This window comes from Monodelphis domestica, chromosome 1 (genome assembly GCF_027887165.1).
Source record: "Monodelphis domestica isolate mMonDom1 chromosome 1, mMonDom1.pri, whole genome shotgun sequence".
Classification (NCBI taxonomy): domain Eukaryota; kingdom Metazoa; phylum Chordata; class Mammalia; order Didelphimorphia; family Didelphidae; genus Monodelphis; species Monodelphis domestica.
The window spans coordinates 519,244,958-519,270,033 of NC_077227.1; the positions used below are offsets into that span (position 1 = coordinate 519,244,958).

General features: G+C 37.4%; 1 protein-coding gene across 6 annotated transcripts in view; it reads left to right on the forward strand.

The window, feature by feature from the left end:
* The window catches only part of CLIP4 (CAP-Gly domain containing linker protein family member 4), a 144,635-nt gene that overhangs the window by 59,153 nt on the left and 60,406 nt on the right, over window positions 1-25,076 (forward strand). For all 6 annotated transcript variants that reach the window (XM_007476030.2, XM_056813219.1, XM_056813220.1 and 3 more), the window contains 4 exons: window positions 624-763; window positions 3,902-3,995; window positions 5,384-5,545; window positions 13,660-13,778. In XM_007476030.2, coding sequence (XP_007476092.1) covers window positions 624-763; window positions 3,902-3,995; window positions 5,384-5,545; window positions 13,660-13,778 — 515 coding nt within the window. The remainder of the gene's footprint in view (window positions 1-623; window positions 764-3,901; window positions 3,996-5,383; window positions 5,546-13,659; window positions 13,779-25,076) is intronic.

The window sequence follows — 25,076 nt, forward strand, 5'->3', positions numbered from 1 at the left end:
TTGTCAACATGCACATTTCACTTAAACAAGTGTGTGTGTGTGTGTGTGTGTGTGTGTGTGTGTGTGTTTATGTATGTATAGCAATATTGGCAGACTTCTTGAATTCACAGTTTAGAAAATGATATAAATCTCCAGAATTCTTCTAATATTACAGAACTTTAGAGGTAGAATATGACTTCACAAAATAGCAAAGGGCAATGGAGAAGAAAATGAGGTATCTTTCCTGATATCTCTAGGTTTTCCATTGTGTATAGATACTAATAATTTTTTTTACCTTGGAATAATTAGTTACATGTGTCATGAAAAATAGAACTTGATTTCATTAGCAATCTGTAGTTTGGAATCATAGCATTTTAGAATTTGAAGAAGTAATGTGATAACACTGGAAGATTAGATTCAGATTGGGAGACTTAGTATCTCATTTTTACTGTGCCTCAAACTAGCTTGGACAAGTCCCTTAATCTCTAGGCCTCCCTTTTCTCATTTGTAAAATTGGGATTGTACTAAATGAATTCTAATGAACGTTCCTGCCAGCTTTGAAATCTATGAACCTTACTATAATGAGTATTAAGGGATTTCTTTGTTGCTTATCTACTAAAATCACATTTTCTTATTTTAAACAGAATTTTCTTTTTTTGATCCCAATGATGCATCCTGTCAAGAAATCCTTTTTGATCCTAAAACATCAGTATCTGAATTATTTGCCATTTTAAGACAATGGGTTCCCCAAGTCCAACAGAACATTGACATTATTGGGAATGAGGTAAGGAATATACATTCTTAAAATATAATGTCCAAGTTTTGCAGTTTAAAAAGTTTGTGTTATCAGAATTAGAACTTTTTAATATATTGTATCCTATGTTAGGTCTCATAAGATGAGAGTTGAGAAATGGCAAGGTCATAATCAAACTAAATTACAAGCTCTTTTTAAACCAGGACAATGTTTTATCAATCCTTGTAACAGTGCTCTGAACAGGTTTCATATATTAAAGATCCACTTTTGACTGTGATATTTTCATTTATACTTTGTACTTTTAAGTTCCTTTACAAAAGTCTTTTTTGCTTTATTATAGTGCTGAAATGAACCTGAAAGTTTAGGCAATTTCTTTCTTTTTTTTAAATCCTTACCTTCCATCTTAGAATGGATACTAAATATTGGTTCTAAGACAGAAGAGCAGTAGGGGCTAGGCAGTTGGGGTTAAGTGACTTGCCAAGGGTCACACAGCTAGGAAATATTTGAATCCAGATTTGAACTTAGGACCTCCCATCTCCAGGCCTAGCTCTCTATCCATTGAGTCACCTAGTTGCCCATCAGGCAATTTCTAGCAAACTGAAAAAGGCTTTGTATGGTTCTCATCACAGAGTTTCTCTCACATTTGAGGACTGTGCTGGTACAGAGAGGCACACTACAAGTAGGCTGGGGATTTAATGATGAAATCTTTGTCCAAGTAAACCTGTGAAACAAAAGAAAATCTAGATTGGCTCTTAGTATTCTTCTTTGGTGTCAATGCAGTAGGAATAGCACTTAAAAATGAAATTGATGAAATTGGGAAAAATTATTAGGCCAGACCAATTATACACAGAAAAAATAGGTGTTGGAAGCAAACCAATATTAAAAACACCAAGAGGGCCATGTTCAGGTTTCAGTGTTCAATTGATCATTCAATTGATCATTGCAAAAGATAGTAAGTTGGGTAACAATTTAAGAAATCATTTGCATTTCCAGGCTCCTACCTGACAAAACAAAACAAAAACATCTTCATTCACCATTATTCCTATAGGAATGCTATTTTATTGAGAATCATGTAGCACTAAGGTCTTCAAAGAGTTGTGATTGTAGGTGCTTCTTAAAAGGCAATGGAGGAGATATATGCTAGGCATAAGTACACCATAGAATATTATGAAGTCTTAGAATGCATCACTGGTACCTTAATGATGGCAAAAGAAAGTGAGGAAGTTCTTTAGCAGAGTGGGTAGATCTCTTGTGGAAAACTTGGAAGAACATAGAACAAAGTCACCTAGAACAGACAACTATGCATTAATTAGACCTCAAGCAACTAGAGGGAACTTCTGAAGTGACCGTGATCTCAGATCCATTGAATATTTGAGTATGTTCAAAGGCAAGCACTGGATGACTAGTAGGACCACAAATGTAGGCAGGTTTTGTTTGACCACTGAATTGTTTTTCTTCACTAAGCCTTTCATTGGGGCAGATTGATTAATATGTAACTTCCCAAATATTCATTAAAAATTACTTATTCAAAATTGGTTTTCTGAGGTGCAATTTCCCAAGGAAAAAGGGAAAAGATGGTAAGAAGATAAGATTTAAATGGAATGGAATCTCTAATCCTAGATCTGTAACTTATCTTCTCTCTGATTAGAAATATAAATTAAGCACCCTAAAATAACTCCCTAAATTGAATTTAACAATATTTTTTCTTTTATTCCAGCATATTAGATTCTTTTGTTATTGATCTTTTTAGATTTAACATGCTATCTCAGGAACTGACTTCATTATTTGTTCAAGCACATTTATGATGAAGATATAAGTACAGAAACGTTCTATAGAGATAATGTCCACTGTGACACAATGACTTGCTAAAAATGGGAAGATTAAACAATGATATCTCATGATGAGCTTAAGTGTGCAGAGGAAACTGTGCTTTATGAAAATAGTTTATGTAAAGACTGAATTTAAGGAGCATCATTTCAAGAAAGGATTCTGCATAACAAAACTGCTTCTTTGTATGTAAGACTAACAGTAATGGCGGTTTTAATTATTATATAGTTTAAAAGAATTGTATATAAAGAGTAGCCCATGTGTCAGTTTGTAATTCTCCTATGATCGAAAATGTTCATGTGTTCTACAGAGTTCATTATAGTGGGATTTGTTCTGTTGTAGTTTTTTTCTTGACCACTGTGGTTTAGTATGTCATCTGTTTTCTTTTAATATTCTTCTAAAGAGAGAGGCTTAAATTTGGCATCAGCTCAGATTGTGTCTTCTTTCTTTAGTTTTGATATTATCTGATATAAGTAGGACTATATAGATCTATTATTGTTTCAAAGAATTGTTAATAAACTCCAGGAGCTCCCTATTTACCTCCAGGATCAAATATAAAAGCATCTGCTTGGCTTTCAAACCCTTCCTAATAAAACCAATAATCAAAAACCCCTTCATAACTTGGTCCACTCCTCTCTATACTGGCCTCTTTTTTTTCCTCACACAAGACACTCCCATCTCCTGATGGAATTTTCACTGCTTTCTCCCATCCTTAGAATTCTCTCTCCTCATCTTTGTTTCCTGAATTCCCTTGCTACCTTCAGGTCTTAGCTAAAATTTCCCTTTCTGCAAGAAGCCTTTCCCTATCCCTCTGGTGTCTTCTTTGGAGATTACCTCCAGCTTAGTCTATGTATGTCTTGTTTGTTCATAGCATGTTGTGTCCTCTTCTAGTCTGTGAGCTCCTTGAGGGGAGGGACTGTCTTTTGCCTATTCCTTGTGTCTAGCACTTAATTAATACTTGTTGCTTTTACTTTTAAATGTCTGGCAGGTTGTGTAGAGTAACCTAGTATTTTTGTTAACATTATACCCATTGAAAACCACTTACTCATTTTAGATGAAGGTCAAAGAACGTATTTGGAGGAATGCTTTTAGTTATCTGGTTATGTAAGTTTTATATTCTTTTCTGGTGATGTGTAGCACAATAAATATTGTTTCATGGTATCAGACTGAAAAGTTATTTAAGAGCAAGTCAATTCCACAAGACTATGTTAGTCAAATACTAAATTGAATATATGAGGCTGGTTACATTCTTGAGCAAATCAATTTGATTCCTCAAGTTTTCTATTAATTTAAAAGGAGTACTCCACTAATAACACTATATTCTCTTGTGATTGGTTATAGATTATCAAAAGAGGTTGTAATGTAAATGATAGAGATGGACTAACTGATATGACTCTTCTCCATTATACCTGCAAATCTGGAGCTACTGGTATCGGTGAGTAGGTGGCAGATCTCTTAACTGGTTCTTTTTATTTTAGAACTTTGGAGTAGAATATCAAGTCAAACCACATATCCCTGGCCTTTACTGGCTATAAAATACATTTTCATATGATCTTAAAAGTGAAACTCAAACTTCCTCACATTCTTTGTTGAAGGGATATTGTGACATAAAACATAATTGATAATGGAGAAAAAGGATGCTGTGAATATTGGGAATTCCTGATGAAGTAAGTAAGGCTAACTAAGGTCAAGGGGATCCTGATTATTTAAGGATAAATTCAGCATATTTTGCACCATACCACATAATTTTGCTTTCAAGCTTTATGAACTGTAGTTTGTTTCCTTATTTGGTACATGGCTCCTCAGTCTCTCTGTACTTTACTTGAAGCCTACAGGACAATTTGTCGAAATTCAGTAATCTAACCTTTTCTGCCCCAGGAAGGGGACAGCTTGCTTAGCTTAATGTTTTGCATCACCCCCAAGATGCTCTTAGAGTCAACTGGGTTAAAAAGAGCTTTTTCTTAAGTAAGGTTTTCAGTTTGGCTTCATTGTTTTACTTGAAATGAATTCCCAGAATATCAAACAAATGCATATTTATATAAGTAAAAAATAGTGTTCCAAAGTCCATTTATGAATTTTTGTATTATCTATGCCTTCATCTTGATTAGTTTGAATAATTGAGGCCTGAAAGAGTAATGTATCACTCATAACTGCCCAAAGATTGTTGTCATGTCCTATCAGGAGGCTCTAATTAATATATATTTACCCTTTTTTGACTCTTAGAAGGGAAGAAAAATGGATTGAGTGTTTTTTTTGTGAAAAATATGCAATTTTGAAGGTATCATTTAGAAGTGAACATGTTTTATAGTATGCTATTAAGATTCTGAAATTCAATACCATGCATTGGTGAACATGGTAGAAGTTCTAAGGTAGAAGATTGTTAAGGACTAGGCAATGTAGATTAAGTGACTTGTCCAGGGTCACCATAGCTAGGGAATGTCTGAGGCCAGATTTGAATTAGGACTTCCTTTTTCTAGGCCTGACTCTCTATCCATTGAGCCACTTAACTGTCCCCAACTTATAGTTTTAATAGTTTTTGTTGCTCCAGTCATTGAAAATATATTCAGTAGAGTACAATGTATTTTAATGAATGATGTCTTTTAGACACCAGGAATAGTTTATTTTGCTAGGATATTTTTGTGACAAAATATGTAAATTGAGATAACTTACCTTTAGATGCTTTTTCTCTTAAAATTATAAATGTTTTACAAAATAGCCTATTTGCTTAGGGCTTTTTACATGAATAAAAAAATGGGTCATCGGTTGAATATGCTGTTTTTCTTATCTAGGGAAAATAATTTGAAAAAAAAACTTTTTTCTTAGGTGATGTTGAAACAGCTGTAAAATTTGCCTCTTATTTGATTGAATTGGGGGCAGATGTCAGCTTGAGAAGTCGCTGGACAAACATGAATGCTTTACATTATGCTGCTTACTTTGATGTCCCAGAACTTATAAATCTGATTTTGAAGGCATCAAAACCAAAAGGTAGGTGCTGTCAGTGCATCATTAATTATTATTAATGGAGCATCCATTGAGTTAAAAGAAGTAAGTTCACTTGGTAGTCTAAGAGTGGTGGAAGTTCCTGTTCACTCTCTGAGCACAGTGTCTGCAGCTCAGGTTTGTAAACGAGATGCATGATTTCATTGGTATGATCTCCCAGGAGTTCTTACTACTGACAGTGTAGAGACCCCTTCTCTGTGATGAGAGCCTTTAGTTGGTCATTGACCTTTGTGCTCTCAGGGACCGAGATGATGCCACGGATGGGACTTGGTGTGCGCTGTGCCCTATGGGGGCAGGAGAACATGAGCCCAGAAGGCTCTGCCACAGGCTGGCCACAAATAGCCCAGCAACCACACGGAGTAGAGATATCTTCACATTGGCGCATGTTGAGTTTGCCCCTCGTGCCCAATGCCTTCCTTGTTGTGGGCCTGCCAGTGTCTCACAATGGCTATGCAGCCGGGGGGGGGGTGTCCCCTTATTGCTTCTTCTGACCTTTAGTGAGTGCTTGTCTTGTTCAGGCTCTCTGCCAAAGTCTTTTAGACAAACAGCCGCTTGCCACCAAAACAGTGTGGCTAGACAATAGACCTCTGCAGGAAAGAGCATGGCAATGATGTGGTGAGGTGGTCTCCAAAGGAGACTCCTTTAGGAACTTGGTGTAAGGCAGGTATGGGGGGAAGGCTGGTGAGGCCATTGTGGGGATTCCACAGAGGAAGCTGCTTTCAGTATTGGTTCAGAACTGAAGTTCTGAGCACCAAGGCCTCGTTTTCATTCATTGTTGTTCTTTCTGCTGTCTTAAATGCTTCCACTATCTTTTCTCTATCTTCTCCTCAAAGAATGAAGTTGACTTAATACTTTCATGACTATTAATCCAGGTAACACATTTGTGTCACACTGGGTGATACTAATAATGGACACAGTGCTTCATCCACATTATCTCCTTTGAGCCCCACAAAAGCTTTGTGAGGCAGTACAGTAGGTGTTAGTATTATTATTTAAGCCCTTTCCTTCTGTTTTAGAGTTAACACTGTGTATTGGGTTCAAGGCAGAAGAGGCAGTAAAGGGTGATACTAATAATGGACACAGTGCTTCATCCACATTATCTCCTTTGAGCCCCACAAAAGCTTTGTGAGGCAGTACAGTAGGTGTTAGTATTATTATTTAAGCCCTTTCCTTCTGTTTTAGAGTTAACACTGTGTATTGGGTTCAAGGCAGAAGAGGCAGTAAAGGGTGATACTAATAATGGACACAGTGCTTCATCCACATTATCTCCTTTGAGCCCCACAAAAGCTTTGTGAGGCAGTACAGTAGGTGTTAGTATTATTATTTAAGCCCTTTCCTTCTGTTTTAGAGTTAACACTGTGTATTGGGTTCAAGGCAGAAGAGGCAGTAAAGGTTAGGCAATGGGAGTTAAGTGACTTGCCCAGGGTCACACAGATAGGAAGTGTCTGAGGCCAGATTTGAACCTGTCTCTAGGCCTCTATCCACTAAGGCCTGTCCTGGCTTCAGGTATTATTCCAATTTTATAAATGGGGAAACTGAAGCTCAGAGAGGATTAGTGAATCATTCAGAGTTATGAAACTAGAAAATATCAGAGGCAAGATTCAAATATAAGACTTCCTCACTCCTGGATCAGCACTCTCTCTATGGTACTATATTGTATCAGCCTTTTAAATCACTCATGTTTAACACTTTATTTTAAGAAATGAGCTTATTTTATTTCCTTAATATTTTTTGAGGATTTTTCAAACCTCTTAAATTCAGTTTCTCTTTTCTTTTTTTTCACTCCTGGAAAGCATAGTTATTCAGATTTATGGTATTTAAATAATTTTATGCTGGTTTTCAATAATCAGGCTAGTTTATAATGCCATAAATTTTTTTTCAAAAGATAAGAAATTGGTAAATCTAAGAAAGCCTTGTTTTTTTTTCATTCTCTAAATCGACCTATTTTTTCAGTTCTTAAATCTTTACTGGAATTTTAAAGGGTATATTTTCTAAATGTACTCTACTTAAGTGCCACCTTTTACAAAAGAACTTTTCTTACCTTAACAGCTGTTAAACTCCATCCCCCCCATGCCAATCATCTTATTTTTGTTTTCTATGTATACATATATTATTTCCCTTGATAGAACAGGAAGTCCTTGAGTGCAGGGACTGTTCCTTTTTTGTCCTTATATCCCCTAAACCTAGAACAGGCCTTTGAGGGCTGGAAAGGATCTCAGAGGCCATTTAGCAGTACCCCCTCACTTGACACAAGAAAAAATTGGGGGAAGGTTAAATGATTTGCTTTGGGTCCCACAGATCATGGTCACCAAAGGCTGCATTTGAACCTGTGGCCATGGATTTGGGGCCAGGGCCCCTTCTCTCCTTCCCCAGAAGTCCAGGGCAGATTGGGGGCACAGGTGCTGACACAGGACAGTCCCCTCAGTGCCTTATCTTCTCCTATTGCAGATTTGACTTTTATAGCCATGATTGTTTATATTTCGCTGGTCTCCTTATTTGGGGCCTTTAAAGCAGCTCTAGTCTTTGATTTTTCTTTTCCTCTGGGGCTTTCATATATACTCTGGCTTATTTGGCCTCTGCTTGTTCCGAACCTGAGAATGGTCTGGGTTGTTCTCAGTAGCCATGAACTGAACTGACCTCCCATGGTCATTTGAGATGACTTCCTTGCCCCTGCCCGGATCTCCAGTCTCACAGGCACCATCCTATGGGGGAGCTCAGGACCTTTGGGGACAGCTTCAGTTGTTAGAAAGGTTTTACCTAGATGGAACTGAAGTGTGCCTTTTTGTCATTTCTGCTCATGGGCCCTGGATCTGTTGGGCCTAACATTGTAAAGCAGATCCTAAAGCTTCTTTTTTCCAGTCAAAATATATTTAGAAAAGAAATAAGCCTTTAAGTGCTAGTGGGCTAAATAGAGATCTCATTTGATCCACACAACCATGGGAAATAGGCTCTATTATTATCCCCATTTTATAGATAGGAAAGAAGCAGATTAAGGGACTCACCTAGGGTCACAAGCTAGTAAGTATCTGAGGTCAAATTTGAACTCAAGTCTTTCCAATTCTAGGCCCAGAGCTCTAACTGCTGTGCTACCTAAATTCTTTTACCTAATTCACCTAATTTCACCCATGTGCACTGTGAAGATAGTGTATACAAAGTCAAAGATACAAAGACAAACCTGAAACTATCCCTGTCCTCAGTGAGCTTATATTTTAATGGGAGGATTCAACACAAAAATAGAGAAGTACAAAATATATATAAAATAAATTCAAAGTGATTTTTGGTAGGGTGGTACCCCCAATTGAGATAATCAGGGAAGGCCTCCTGCAGGAGGTGGCACTCAGAGGATTATAGATGTAGGGCTAGAAGTATTCTCGAGGTTATCAAATCCCATGCACTTATTTTACAAATGAAGTAACCAAGGCCCATAAAGCCTAGGTGATTTGTCTAAGATCATGTATTAAACATCAGAAGTGGGGTAGGACCCATGTTCTCTGAACCCCTGCTTTTTCCACAATGCCATGAGGAGACAGGGACTCCAAGAAGCAGATGTGAGGAAGAAGAGTGTGCCAGCCCTTAGTTTTGCATCTATTTTGTATTTATCTTTGTACATGTGTCACACAATCATGGATGTTCTCTTTCAGCTCTCAGTATATTAGGGAGAAAAGGCTTAATTAGAGCCTCCCCTCTCCCCTGCTGGGATAGAGCTCCTTATCTGCCAGTCCTTTTGCAGTGAAGTTTATTGTTCTGAGCTCAGGGATGCCCATCCCCAGGGATGCGCTTAGGGATGAATGAGTGTCCAAATTGGTAGATTGTTGTTTAGGTCTGTGTGTATACTCATGTATGTAAATGATGCTCTCCTTTGCTCCATGTCTCCTAAACCCAGTCTAGCTTTGGAGGGTCCCACCCCCTCACTTCACACAGGAGGAGCTTAGAGAGAGTGGTCCCCAGGGCAGCATGGAGCCCTGCACTCCAGGGCTTTCCTCTATTTAAGAGCAGCATAGGGTTTGACTTAAAACATGGATGTGGCCCACAGCCCTGGCATGGCCTGAATTACATTCAAATGTAATTTGAAAGTATTTAACAAAATAAATAAAAATTCCATCTAATATATCCCTTTTAAAAACTTAGTCTGTAGCCTCCAAGATCCTCCTGTATAGTTTAGTGACCCCTTATTCTGTTTGCATTCAACCCTCCTGTCATGTCCCAGGGGCTCCCCTCGACAGCAGGGTCCAGGGCCTCAGCTCTTCATTCATCTCAGAAGAGGCTGATTTCTAGGCATCACCTAGATGTGATGTGTGGCCCTTTGGCTCCTTGCTCAGCCAGTGTCTTTCTGGGAAGTACTAAAAAGGAAGGAGGATCCTAGCACTTATAGTATTTGGCACAAGTGATGTTTAATAAATGCTCTTGATGTTTTGAGAGAGGATAATGAACGTAATGAACTTTTTGAAATATTTCATGTTTATTGAAAATGTATTTATGTATGCTTGAGAACCTTTGGAATCTTGAGCATTTTTGCCTGTAGATGAAATAAAATAGCTGTCCTGTACCTAATGTTCATATTGTATACCAAGTACCTCCTTTGAGAAGGAACCCCATCTCCTACATTTTGGGAAAACTCTAGGTTTGTTTTAGTGATTTCCTTGGACTTATTCCAGGATGGAGGCAATGAGTGAGAGATGATAGAGACATCTTATTTCCTTTTTGGAGGGAGTCAGACTCCCTGAGATAAATCCAGATCCATGTCATTCCAGGCTTAGAGTCATCTTTTGTTGGGGGGATGCCCCATGGGATATAAATGTCCTTAGGATAATTTTGTTTAGGTGGATATATTTCTAAGACTAAAAAAGAAAACAAAATATCTTATTCTGAGATGATATTTACTGTTCATAATATTTCATCACTCTTCCCTAAGATCTTTTTTGTACTTTTAAAATAATTTTATTTTTTCCCCATTAAGAAAACTTTTATTTTCTCTCTTTTCCATATCTCCCAATATTGGGAGAAGGAGGAAGAACCCCCCTCCCAACATTCTTTTAAAAAAGATATATTTTCACTAATTGTGTTGAATATTTCCCTATTACATGTAATAATTTTTTAAACATTCATTTAAAAATTTCTGAGTTCCAAATTTTTTCTCATTCTCCTCTCCCATCCCTTCAAAAGGCAAGCAACATAACAATTATACATATGAAGTCATACAAACCATATTTCCATATTAGACATTAAAAAGCAGTATCATTGTAACAGATGTGCATTGTCAAATAAAACAAATCCCCACATAGGGTGTGTCCAAAAAATTTATTTCCTTCATAATTTAAGTCCATCATGTCACAGTCAGGAAGTAGGCAACATTCTTTATCATCAATTTTCTGGAGTCTTGGTTGGCCATTGAATTAATTAGAGTTCTTATTATTTACATCTTATTAATACATTTATGTTTTAAATTGATGTGGTTGTAGGCTACCTTAGCCCTCTGGTTGTTGTCAAGGCACTTTTTTTTTAAACCCTTACCTTCCATCTTGGAATCAATACTGTGTATTGGTTCCAAGGCAGAAGAGTAATAAAGGCTAGGCAATGGGGGTTAAGTGACTTGCCAGGGTCACACAGCTGGGAAGTATCTGAAGCCAGATTTGAAACTAGGACCTCCCATCTCTAGGCCTGACTCTCAATCCACTGAACTACCCAGCTGCCCCTCAAGGCACTCTTAAAAGTCTCTTTTGATCTTCTTATTATGATAATTGAGTGGTGAAACTTGGTCATTTAGATTGATCAGTTAAGCCTATATGAAATTATTGACTGTCTTTGCTTTTTCTTCCATTTTTCTTTATCAGTCACTTGTTGAAATAGGTTGGGATAGGGTTGTTTTAACTGCATACAATATCTTTTCCTCACTTTTATTCTAATTTTGATTCATTTTGATTTTTATTCTAATAAGTCAGCAAGCTAATTGTGTGTGTGTATATATACATATATATACGATTCAGGAAGAATTCTTGCATTAGTAATGTATTGTTTCCTGTGTGTTAAATATAATAACTTTTTCTTTGGGCCTCTCATTTTTCCTTATTTCTCATCTATACTTTCCAAAATATTTTTTGCCCTCCATATATTTTTCCACCTTTGGATTGAAGTCTCTGAGAATCAGCATACATGTTGATTTGATTTGGAAGGTCTTTCTGAGTTCTGAGGACAATATCTTCTTTTTCTACCCAATATCAAATGCTGTTATTTTCATGGTAGCCTTTTTACAAATACTTATTAGGGAACATTGATATTAAATGACTAAATATCTCATGAAATGTTTTTTCTTGTCTTTTGGACACATATTAGAGCCAAGTCTACCAGCACCTTTATTTACCTCACCAAGGAGAACCAGTGATCCTTCTTCCATCTTGTAAATTCCTTCTGTCTTCTGGCTTTATCACATGAAGAATGTAAGGACTGATAGGATTCTGTTCCTCTAGTATGCTTTTCTACTCATTGGCCATGGAAGAAGAATCTCACATGGGAGAGTATCAGCAGCTTAGTTAGTATTTGTTGCCATTATTGTAAAATCAGATGTAGGAGCTACACTGGCCTGAAGACACAAGTTTGTATTTTTCTTTGCCATGGTGAGATAATTCCTTTAGAAATGTTGAGTCTGCTGTTGATGAGCTTTCTCTAGTTACCTGGGCTGGCCTTTACAAAGTGTTACTATTAAATTATCTCAAGAGACTGATTTTTGAGTAAGAATATAAGTTTATTTGTTATTTCAGGTATATTGGATAGGCCAGCATCATAACTGATGAAGTGATATAGGTTTCCATTTCTTTCTTTCTTTTTTTTTTTAATAAACCCTTACCTTCCTTCTTGGAGTCAATACTGTGTATTGGCTCCAAGGCAGAAGAGTGGTAAGGGCTAGGCAATGGGGGTCAAGTGACTTGCCCAGGGTCACACAGCTAGGAAGTGGCTGAGGCCAGATTTGAACCTAGGACCTCCCGTCTCTAGGACTGGCTCTTAATCCACTGAGCTACCCAGCTGCCCCCTCCATTTCTTTCTTGGGACTGGGAATGACCCAAGCTGGGTTGAGTAGCTTATGAATAGATTTTTAGGAATTCATTATTAAGTCCCTCCCTTGAATATCCCAAGGTACCTTTAATTGGTGATAGCTCATTAAGAGGTGGTCCATTAACCTATCTCACACCTCTCCATATCTATATCTTGGGGAGCAAGTACACATTCTGTTAAAAAAAGGCATTCCTTGGGATTCCCAAGGACAGAGAAATTGCAAAAAACACCAGACTATATGGTATCTTTGACCCAGATCCCAGGCATGGAAATATACAATAATTCTCCTAATAAATAGAAATTAATACAGTATATGAAAAATAAGTACTTACAAAAGCCTATTTGGGCTCCTAGGAATATATTTTAGAATTTCAGAGTTTGTGGTCTACTGGTATACCTTCAGAGCCCAGGCCATGATGAAGCACTGGAGTAGGATTTTTGTAGAGGATGGTGAGTGTAGGAGCCTTTACCCTTATTTTATAGATGAACAAACTGGAAGTTAAGTGACTTAGCCATGCTTGGGCTGCTAGTGTAATTACTATGGTTTGAACCTAGTTTTTCTGGATTCTAGCTCCAGCTGTGCCTCTGTTTTGTTCCATAATTCATCCTGTTAACTACCACCTCAGAATCTCATTCTGTTTCTCATTTCAAAAGTAAACTCAAAATTTCAGTGTGGTTTCACATTAGTAGATGTTCCGTTATTTTTAGAAATGTGAAATAGTGAAAAATCAAAATAAAAATTGAGTAACACCTACATTGGGCTCAACAGCTTGAGCTTATGGTTTTAAGCAGTAGCTTTTTTGGTGAGATTCAAAAAGCCCATTGTAGATTCTGTGCAGACAGATGGGTTTCATTGTACTATATTCTGACCATCGAGAGTCTGGCTGGTTGTCATCAGGAGTTCTTGTCCTTTTTCCTGGAGCCGTCTTTCCAGGAGGATAGTTGAGCTTTATTTCATTGTGACAAAGGATTCTTCAAAATATAATTGTGCATTGTTTTTTCTTATCTACAGATGAATGTGGAGTTAACATACTTGTGATATTTAATTGCAGATGTGGATGCTACATGCAGTGACTTTTCTTTTGGAACACCTCTGCATATTGCAGCGTTTAACTTGTGCACGGGGGCTGTGAAGTGTTTACTGGAACATGGAGCAAATCCTGCCTTTAGGGTAAGAGTCCCAAATTCAAAGAAGAATCCCATGCCCTCCGAACCCATCATCTCCAACCAAGCAGAAAAAAAGAATTTAGAAATTATCAACTAAATGTATCACATTTTTGACTAATGATAAATTAATTGAAAGTTTGTTTCTGAATACAAGGTAGCTCTGTGAAAGTAATGACAGATTGGCCATTTTGGTTTAGAGCCCTCAAGGTCTAAGCCAGACTTGGGCCATCCCAGAGCGTGGACAAATTGCTTCTTTTTGATAATAAAACTTAACTCAAAGAAATCAAGTAATTGCTAATGAGATTTAAATGTAATATACCACCCTTAGTGCTATGTGATAGTAAATGCTTCATGCTATTGTTGCCTGAGCTGCATAGGGTTTTTTAGCCTCCTGACCAAAGTTTGCCCCTTTCTCTTCTGGGGTCCTCTTCCATTTTAGATGCAATTTCTATTACTTTATGCTTTCAGCCAGGAAATGAATTGTTATTTACTATATAATCAGTTAAAGTTTATGTCTATAAAAGAGTAGAAGAGGAGAATTCTTTTTTTTTTTTTTGTGGATGCAGATGCAATTTAGACATTCAGATGCCAAGATTGTAGGTTCAGAGCTGGAAGGGACCTTAGATTTTTGTGGAGGATGCCTAACCTCCTCATTTTACAGATGAGGAAGCAGAGAATTGGAGAGTTGAAGAGACTTGTCCAGGCCATGCAGGTAACATCAGAACCATGATTGGAGCCTGGGTCATGGTGTTTCATAGATGCATTCTGGAAAAGTTGCATATTAAATACAAATTCATGTGTTAAATCTCATTTCTACTTGGTTTACATGATAAAGATTGAGGGACAGATGGACTAAGCTTGTGGTTATAGTGCTATGTTGGGGTCAGGAAGCTCTGGTTCAAATCCCACCCCTTGACACTTACCTCTAAGTGAAACACTATTTCTGTGATCCTAAGCAAGTCACTTAACATCAGTCTATCTCTATCACCTCCCTAGGATTTAGCTCCTAAATCATGAATTTTTTCAGTATGCTTTTGGGAGTTAGAGAAGCTAAGTTAATGTTATATATCCTTTAGAGAGTTATACAAATTGAGAGATATTTCTGGGTGTGTGTATGTATGTGTGGGAGGGGAATTTATTTCAAGAGGTTTAAGAAAAAATGTGTTAAATGATTCAATAAATGTTTAAAAATCACATATTTAGAGGGGGAAATTTTTTTCTGATTTTCATTATATTCTCAATTGCAAAAGTAAAATATTAAAGTAAAATTGAAGTCACTCCTGTACAAAAATGTAATATATAATAATAAAAAGGAATAATTGAATCTTTGTGAAGGACCTTTGAGGTTTATTCAGACCCCTACCTAGATTGTGAATTCTCTCCTTGCTGTTTGAACACTTCTAGTGAAAAGCAGTGTATACTACAGCACAAGGCAGCCCATTTGGTTTTAGTTTAGGTCTAATTGTTATGATGTTCTTCCTCCCTGTGACTTTTTTTGCTTAGTCTTTGCTCCACCATCTGGGCTCAGGCAAAATAAGCCCAGTCCTGTCAGAGAGGTAGCATGTTGTAGTGGAAAGGCCACTGAACCCAAGGCCTAGGTTCTGATCCTATCTTTGCTACTTACTATCCCTCTTGGGACAATCACTTCACCTCCCTGCACCTCCATTTCTTTATTTGTACAGTGGAAGGGTTAGACTAGATGGTCTCTTAGATACCTTGCAATTCTAAGCCTATGCTCCTTTGACCCATGTAAATAACTGTTCAAATATTAGTTGACAAATCAGTACTCTTCCCATGACCTTCTGTATATTAAACAGTCTTTAATTCCTTCAAAGGCTCTTCAGGTAACCCAGTGCTCCCAATAGAAAGATTTCAATGATAAACTCCAGAATTTTTACATACTGTTAACTTTTGTGCTCAGTGCTTTGTTTCTGATGCCCCCTTATTTTTAGATTGATGCTCACCCTCCAGCCTATTTTATGTGTTTGTTGTATTTTATTTTTAGAAGTAAGCATTTATTCTTTATTTTTTCCCTCCTCTGTTTTGCCATCTTAAGTACTTCATTTCAGTAAATCAAGTAGCTCTTCTTGGTCAGTGGTCATTTAAACTCTTCCACAGTGTCTTTTTTAATCTCCATTTTTCCTGTTTTTATCTCACATATATTCTTTTCCTCTTGGTAAAGGAGTAGTATTAAACTGAGGGATACTGGTATGTGTATCAACTACATTTCCTAACTTGGAAAATCCAGACATTTGAAATTACTTGGATATTTGTTTTTGGATGAAAATATCTAAGCAAAGGGATACTTAAATATACTTCTGGGTTAATATATATAATAATTTAATTTAATAGAAAAATAGGTTTGGAATTGGTAGGAATCTTTGAGTTCCATATAATCAACCTCTTTTTTTTCATAGATAAGAATACTAGGTCCCAGTAAAATGAGATGTTTGTAAAACATTTTGCAAATCTTAAAGCCATAAATAAATATTATTATTTATTAATATTACATATTTGTATTGTGAACCTTAAAAATTCTCAGACCCTACTTCATAAGGTTTGGTTAAGACCATTCCCCATTTGGGCAGTGATGGTACTTGACCAGGAATGTGGGAACTCTACTCCACCCCTACTTGGGCATGCCCTAGGGGAAGATAAAGTTGTAAACTCCTTGCTAAACAATGAAAAGTACTTAAACCTATACTTATAGTAAGGCAAAAAGTTCTTAAGCTGTGCCTGTTTTTAGATCTAATACAAAAGGGTGCTAAGTACCTATAAAGGTCAGGCAAATTGTGAATTTACAAGGAGCAAAGAGGTGAGAACTTATTCAGAGATTTTCTGGTGTGAACTTAATCAAAAATTTAAACCTTCTTAGGTGTGAACTAAGAATGGTCTGTCCTTTGGAAAACGTCTACTGTGATTGGTAGATGTGAGAAATTAGGGGAGGTGACATAAGAGAAAATTCCCTTTATAAGGAGAGGAAAAGCTGAGTCTCAGGACAGTCTCAGGGAGGCCAACTCTGGCTGGAACTCCCTCTGAGGAGACTGTCCCTCTGAATCCTTGCTTGGACAAATCTTGTGATGAGTGGATAAAGGATTGACTGATCTTTCTCTTAGGGCTTGGGCCTGGGTTGGCCAGGGCTGGCCTGGGCCGGCCTATCCTTTTCTCATTATTTCCTTTTTTCTCTCTCTCCCTTTCTTTAATTCCTCATTTTTATGAATTAAAATCTTTATAAAACCCAGCTGACTTGGGTATATTTAATAATTGGGAAATTTTCCCTGGCGACCATTTTATATTTGATTTAAAACAAGACACTGTCTTGAAACCATATTTTCTGCAGTCACAATTTACTCATCCACTCTTTTAACTGCCACAGTTTATGTCTTCCACTATTTTAATTACTCAAATGGTAGAACTGGGATGTGACCTGAAGTTTGCTTACTTCAGATTTACTTATGGAGACTATTGTAGTAGTATTCTATGCTGATGTCTTTTCATTGTTGGGAGGTAATTCTGGGAAGTCCTTGAAGAATATTCTATTGGATTTATGTCCTGCAAGCCTGTAGGACAATTATAATAATGTAGCACTTATCTATTGGCAGCCAGGACTACAGAAAATTGCCGTACTATAAAGGGAGAAAAGGGACTAGATTTTGGAGCAAAGGGAAATATGATTCCCTGGTCTGATTTTACCTTCACTCTCAGGGAGAGGGGAGCCAAGATGGCAGCCAAACTGAGGTACTTGTTGGAAATCTGGCATGGGGAAATCCTGCTTTTGACATCAAACAACTGCTTCCTCAAACCTCAAAAAAAGTCCTCTATCTTGGTGCAGATTCTCATCAATCCTACGAGGATTGACCTTGTGCTTCTCGGCACTGTACAGTGGCTCTTTTGTGATTCCTTTTTCTGAGATCAGGCACATTTATTAGTAACAGTTCCATGATATTTAACAATTAATGGCAGGTTTCTATAGTCTAAAGCTTTTGGGTATGCGTTGACATTAGGGCTAATGGATATTTTAAACTTATCATTTTGCAAATAAAAGAAAAAAATAGTAAAATTTAAAAAAATCAAAAATTCTTAGTTCCTATTCCACAACTGTTGACCAAAACAGTGTCCAACTTGTCTATGGACTTATATCTGTAGTCCAATCATAGGAGGAGTATACACACACACACACACACACACACACACACACAATTGCATTACAGTATACAGTCAATCAGTGTCTATAGAAGATACCCTTTTTACATGTGAACAATGAATCAGTCCTTTTCTCCAATTCTGATATCAGTTGGAGTGGTTAATAGGACTTGGAACAGACCTTCCCAAGCAGACTGAGTTTGGGAGCCTTTCCAGGTAAAGGCAAATGCATTCCTGGAATTTTTTTGAATAGGGATTGAGAAAAATGGCTGTGCACGGATCTACCACAGTAAATTATGTGGCTGTGCATGGAATAGAGGAGATAATTGTGACTGGGTTGGGAATCACAGGGTGTCTTTTTATGACATGATTATTTACAGCCCTTAAATCCTGTACAAATCGATATACAGGTTTTCCATCTGTGCCTAATTTTGGCTTTTTAAAAGGTGTATTAGGTTCAGATTTGCATGGAATTGTTATTCTTTGCTCAATTAATAAATCTATCACTGGAGTAATTGCCTCAATTGCCTCTTTTGATAGAGGATACTGAGGAATAGAAGGAGATGAACCACTTTTTGTCTCAGTTTGAACAGGAGCAGCTGATTTGAGTAGTCCTACTTCAAAAGAAGATGTAGCCTAGAGAGACTCAGGTATATCAGCTGGGATTTCACCTTCTGACTGTCTAAAAGAAATACAGGAAGCAAGTTTAAGAATTCCTCAGGCAATTCTAGCATCATAGAGCCATTTTGAGAGCATGTTATTGTGTCTCTAAGTTTACATAAAAGATCTCTCCCTAACAAATTTATAGGGCAACCAGGCACTAAAAGTTCTACTGATAGGGGTCCCACAGACACCATTTGAGGGAAAAGCTTTGGGACCTTTAGAGGTGCTCCTGATATATCTACTACATTTAAAGAGCAAATAGAGTTGCATTCAGAATCAGGTTTACTCACCAATACTGATCTGGAAGCTCTGGTGTCTAAGAGACAATAATAATACTTGTTCCTAGCCTTCAGGGTTACATGAGGTTCATTATGATGGGGGGGGGTGGAGAATGGACTGGTATAACTGGCATTAAAACATCAGGGTCTGAGAAATCAAGTTTCACTGTCTGATTCCACAGCCCTTTATTCCCCCTCACACCTTCATAAAGATTTCTGGCTATTTCTCTGGTGTCCTCTTTACAGAGGGTGATTTCTACCCTGATTATAGTGTGGATGAGCCCCATTTTGGGTATTTTGGTGTGAGTTATTATTTGCTTCATTCAAATGATTATTTCTAAATGTGTTTCTATTATTATTTCTATAATTGTTATTATTTCTATTTGCCTGATTCCACTTTCTACAGTTCATCATTATGTGACCCATTTTTCCATAGAAGTAATACATTAATGGTTGATTTATGGATTCTTGTAAAGGGGCTATAGTTACTCCTTGATTTGCATTTTCAATTTTTTTTTCATTAGTACTTTTATTTCCTTGCTTAATGCCTCCACTAAGTCACTGTTGTCTTCATCTTTCTTTTCATGGCCCTTAAAGACATGCTTCTCTTCGCAATTCCTTGAGATCCATATTAACCCAGTTTGGGCAGTTAGTCTTAAAATAGTCTTTGATCATTTTACAACAGTTTTTTACAAACTGTCTTCTTAATTGTCTGACATCCCTTTCTCTGGAAAGATCCGGGTCTATATATCTATCTCCCAGCTCAATAAGTCTATACATAAATTGGGAGTGATTTTCATCATATTTTTGCTGGAGATTTTAGAATTTTGTCTATGTACCAGGCCTATCAGAACAAGCTCTCATTAACTTTTAGTAATGCCTCTCTAGCCTGGCATAGTTTCTTTTTTTTTTCCAATTTGAATTAGTTTATTTAGTCAATTTAGAACATTATTCCTTGGTTACAATAGTCACATTATTTCCCCTCCCTCCCCATCACCCACCCTTCCCGCAGTCAACAAACAATTTCATTGGGTATTACATGATCAAAACCTATTTCCATGTTGTTGGTGTTTGCATTAGGATGTTCATTTAGAGTCTACATCCCAACCATATACCCTCAACCCATGTCATCAAGCAGTCGTTTTTCTTCTGTGTTTCTACTCCCACAGTTTTTCCTCTGAATGTGGATAATGTTCTTGTAGATTACTCCAAGTTGTTCAGGATCACTGCATTGCCACTAATGGAGAAGTCCATTATATTTGATTGTACCACAGTGTATTGGTCTCTGTGTACGATGTTCTCCTGGTTCTGCTCCTCTCACTCTGCATCAAATCCTGGAGGTTGTTCCAGTTCCTATGGAATTCCTCCTCTTTATTAATTCCTTCGAGCACAGTAATATTCCATCACCAACATATACCACAATTGGTTCAGCCATTCCCCAATTGAAGGGTATCCTCTCAGTTTCCAATTTTTTGCCACCACAAAGAGCGCAGCTATGAATATTTTTGTACATGTCTTTTTCCTTATTATCTCTTTGGGGTTTAAACCCAGCAGTGCTATGGCTGGATCAAAGAGCAGACAGTCTTTTGGTGCCCTTTGGACATAGTTCCAAATTGCCCTCCAGAATGGTTGGATCAATTCACAAATCCACCAGCAATGCATTAATGTCCCAACTTTGTCACACCCCCTCCAGCATTCATTACTTTCCTTTGCTGTCATGTTAGCCAATCTTCTAGGTGTGAGGTGATACCTCAGAGTTGTTTTGATTTGTATTTCTCTGATTATAAGAGATTTAGAATACTTTTTCATGTGCTTATTAATAGTTTTGATTTCTTTAACTGAAAATTGCCTATTCACATCCCTTGCCTATTGATCAATTGGAGAATGGCTTGATTTTTTTGTACAATTGGTTTAGCTCTTTATAAATTTGAGTAATTAGACCTTTGTCAGAGATTTTTGTAATGAAGATTGTTTCCCAATTTGTTGCTTCCGTTCTAATTTTGGATGCATTAGTTTTGTTTGTACAAAAACTTTTTAATTTGATGTAATAAAAATTATTGATTTTACATTTTGTGATTTTTTTTCTAGCTCTTGCTTGGTTTTAAAATCTTTCCTTTCCCAAAGATCTGACAAGTATACTATTCTGTTTTTGCCAAAGTTGCTTATAGTTTCCTTCTTTATATTCAGGTCATTCACCCATTCTGAGTTTATCTTGGTCTGTAGGGTGTGAGATGTTGATCCAAACCTAATCTCTCCCATACTGTCTTCCAATTTTCCCAGCAGTTTTTATTAAATAGTGGGGTTTGGTCCCCAAAACTGGTATCTTTGGGCTTATCAAAGACTGTCTTGTTGAGGTCATTTATCTCAAGTCTATTCCACTGATCCTCCTTTCTGTCTCTTGGCCATAACCAAATTGTTTTGATGACCACTGCTTTATAGTATAGTTTGAGATCTGGGACTGCAAGTCCTCCTTCCTTTGCATTTTTTCCCATGATTCCCCTGGATATCCTTGATCTTTTGTTCTTCCAAATAATCTTTGTTATGGTTTTTTCTAATTCAGTAAAAAAGTTTTTTTGTAGTTCAATGGGTATGGCACTAAATAAGTAAATTAATTTGGGCAGGATTGTCATTTTTATCATGTTAGCTTGTCCTACCCATGAGCAATCAATGTTTTTCCAATTGTTTAGATCTAGTTTTAATTGTGTGGAGAGTGTTTTGTAGTTGTGTTCATATAGTTCCTGTGTTTGTCTCAGAAGATAGATTCCTAAGTATTTTATATTTTCTAGGATGATTTTGAATGGGATTTCTCTTTCTAATTCCTGCTGCTGTGATGTGTTGGAGATATATATAGAAATGCTGATGACTTATGTGGGTTTATTTTGTATCCTGCAACTTTGCTAAAGTTGTTGATTATTTTGACTAGCTTTTTGGTTGATTTTCTAGGATTCTTTAAGTAGACCATCATATCATCCGCAGAGAGTGATAACTTGTTCTCCTCATTGCCAATTTTAATACCTTCAATTTCCTTTTCTTCTCTAATTGCTACTGCTAGTGTTTCTAGTACCATGTTAAATAATAGAGGTGATAATGGGCATCCTTGTTTCACTCCTGATCTTATTGGGAAGGCTTCTAGTTTATCCCCATTGCAGATGATGTTGGCTGATGTTTTTAGATATATACTGTTTATTATTTTTAGGATAGGTCCTTCTATTCCTATACTTTCTAGTGTTTTCAATAGGAATGGGTGTTGTATTTTATCAACTAGCCGGGCATAGTTTCAAGTAATCTTTCTCTTTATTCAAATTCCATTTTAGGTCTTCCCATGTCCAATGAATTGCTCTCCTTCCCTAGGCCTGATTAACAAGAGAAATAATTTTATTTTTTTCTCTTTCCATTAAAAAGGCTTGGAGCAAATTTTCCACATCAATCCATATGGGATCATAAGTGCAGTAAATACTTTCTAGCTTTTTGATAATCACAATGGGATCATCTTCAAAGTAAGGAGTATTTTCCTTGAATTTCTCAATATCCTATAGAGTGAAAGGAATATGGTGCCCAATTGTCACTAAATCTCCACTCTTATTGTAAGTGGGTACTTCCTTTAAGTGGAATAGGAATTTAACTGAATTGTTTTCAATTTCTGTTGCTTGGCTCATTGTTTTAGTTGCAATGGAGTAGGTAATGGAGGGAGAAAGAAAGGGTGGGTTTGGGTAGTAGGTGGGAAAGCCGAGTAAGGTAGGAGAGAAAGTGGTCACAAGAGCAAGGGTGGTCAGGGTGAGGCAGGGTAGGTTTAGGTGGTAAGGGGGTGTAGTGAGATGAATCTTCTCTTTTGAATCTTGAGATTACTCAAGTTTTTCTCAAGGTTTTCTATCCACGTCTTGATGTCAATCAAACTAACTTTCTGTTGTTTTCCCTTGAGGAGAAATAGGTAAATTGCAAGGAATCCAGTTAATATAAGCACACCCAGGAACAGTACTAAACAAAACAATTCTGAAACTGTGAGCTGTTTGAACTCAGTAAAGTTCTCCTGGAACAGGAGCTGTTTCAGATAGTTAGGAAATTGTTCTCTCAGAGTTTGGGCCATGCTTTTTAGCACCATACTCAGACACCTAAATATTTTTAAATCTAATTATTAAATTGCTTGGAATTCTACTTCCTGTTTGTAGGTACTACCTTAGTATGTACTGGCTAGGGGTTAGAGCCTCATATGGCTAATGGGTTGGGTGTTGAGAAAAAAAAAATTTGTTGTAGATGGAGATATGCCCTAATTAGCTTTTGAATGGAGGGCAGGCGAAAAGCCTTACTCTGAGACTAAATTTAGGAGGGACAACAGGAAAAAGCAGAAGTTTAGACAAGAGATTTGGAAGAATTTACTTACTTCCCCTTCCCCCTTAGGGGTTAAAACACCAGAGGCCCACTTTTCATCATAAACATGTGGGCAAGGAGCAGCTTCTCTGAGTTGGTCTAGGAGGGTAGGCTGTGGGCTATTGTGATTTTTGCCCTTAATAGGCCCTGAAAGTTTCTCAGGATTAAGGGAGCAGTTTAAGTTAACTTTACTGCTGCTTTCCCTGATTGCTGTCTTCAATGTTCCACCTCCCACCTAAGCCAATGTTAGAGACATGTTGGGGTTCAGGAAAGGCCTTAAAGAAAGAGAAGACTTCTAGGATTAGAATAAGGCTAAACTTGGTCATCTTAACACTTTCTGACAATTAAAAAAAAGACTGAGCTGGACTTATTAACTTCTCCCCAACACTCCGGAATTCTGGGCTGTGAGATAGTAGCCTGTGGGGGCGGGGTAGTTTCCCTGGAGGCTAAGAAAAAAAACACTTGGTCTCCCAGGCAGCAGCAAGCAATGGCTATCCTGCTGTTCTCAGTCACCCCTCAGCCCTGAGTTATGTCTCATCCTTCTGCGCAGGAAAAACAAGGTGCTTCCAAATGGCTCTGGGACCTTTGGGCAATCAGCAGTGGTTGTGAGGTAGCAGCAGGAGAAGTGGTGGGAGTGAGGGGTGCAGACTATGGCACGAAGCAGTGGGAGGCAGGGATGTGTGTGGGAGAGTGGCTCTGTGCCTGGTGGCTTTCCTTTGGTAAACCTGTGGCATCCTGCTACTCTTGCGCAGCTTTCCTTAGATTGTTTTATCTGTCACTTTTATGGGGCTTCTAAAGCTTTTTAGTATGAGACCAATGACTATTGTTGTGAGGTTAATCTGTCCTTTTGTCTATTTCAAATCTGCTCTACCACTTAGGACGGAGTTCGAGCTCCAGAATTAGCGACTAACAAATTGACTTAAGGAGAGTAAAAAGTGAAGAAAATTGGAGAAGATTGAGGGTAGTCATTAAACTTTTGTGGTCTGCCAAATGTAATAAATGAAAATAAAATTATTAAATGTAATGTTAATAAAAAAGAATTGTGGTCACCATTTATAAAATTAAATCTCAAGTCAGGAGTCTGTTAGTAGCTCTTAACAATTGAGTTTTTAATAAAAGTAGAGATACAGAAAAAAAGGGAAATGTAGGAAAGGGACAGAAAATTTTACCTAACTAAATACCTAAGCTATATCAGGAAGGCTTCCAAAGTCCACAAAAAACTCTCAAGCACACAGCAGGCACCAGAGCTCATACTCAAGACTGTTTTCCACCACAGTACCAACCCAGAGAGAGAGAGACAGAGACAGAGACAGAGATAGAGATAGAGACAGAGAGAGAGAGAGAGAAAGACTTCCCCTCAAGCACTACATCTATTTACTTCTGTTCCCCTTCGTAATGCAAAGTACACATGTAAAATGGGATATAGGGTAGGACAGACTTAGGGGGTGTGTGGTTTCTATCTATAAACCTTCTTAGGATCTATTAATTTATTTCCTACTACATTAATTTTTCTCAAAGTTTTATATTGATCATGCATGTTTTTTGCTCAGATTTTTTTACAATTTTCCTTTTCAGTGTGGCATTCAAGGCTATTTTTGGTTTACTGTATTTTCTTATGGCAATTGTGGGGGACTGTGAGGACCAAAGGGTTAAATCCTCCTAGACACTTTCCCCTCTTCTGAGATTCCTGTAAAAGGGTCATGAAAAGGGCACAACTTTGAGAAAGAGTAACCTTTAGTATAATGATGTGAAATCAAAAGAAATCTCCCTGGTTCCAGAGGCCAGGCTCTAGTCAAAACTATGTTTGTTGACCATTTACTTCCCTTAAGGAGCTACCTTGGTAGAGAGTAGAT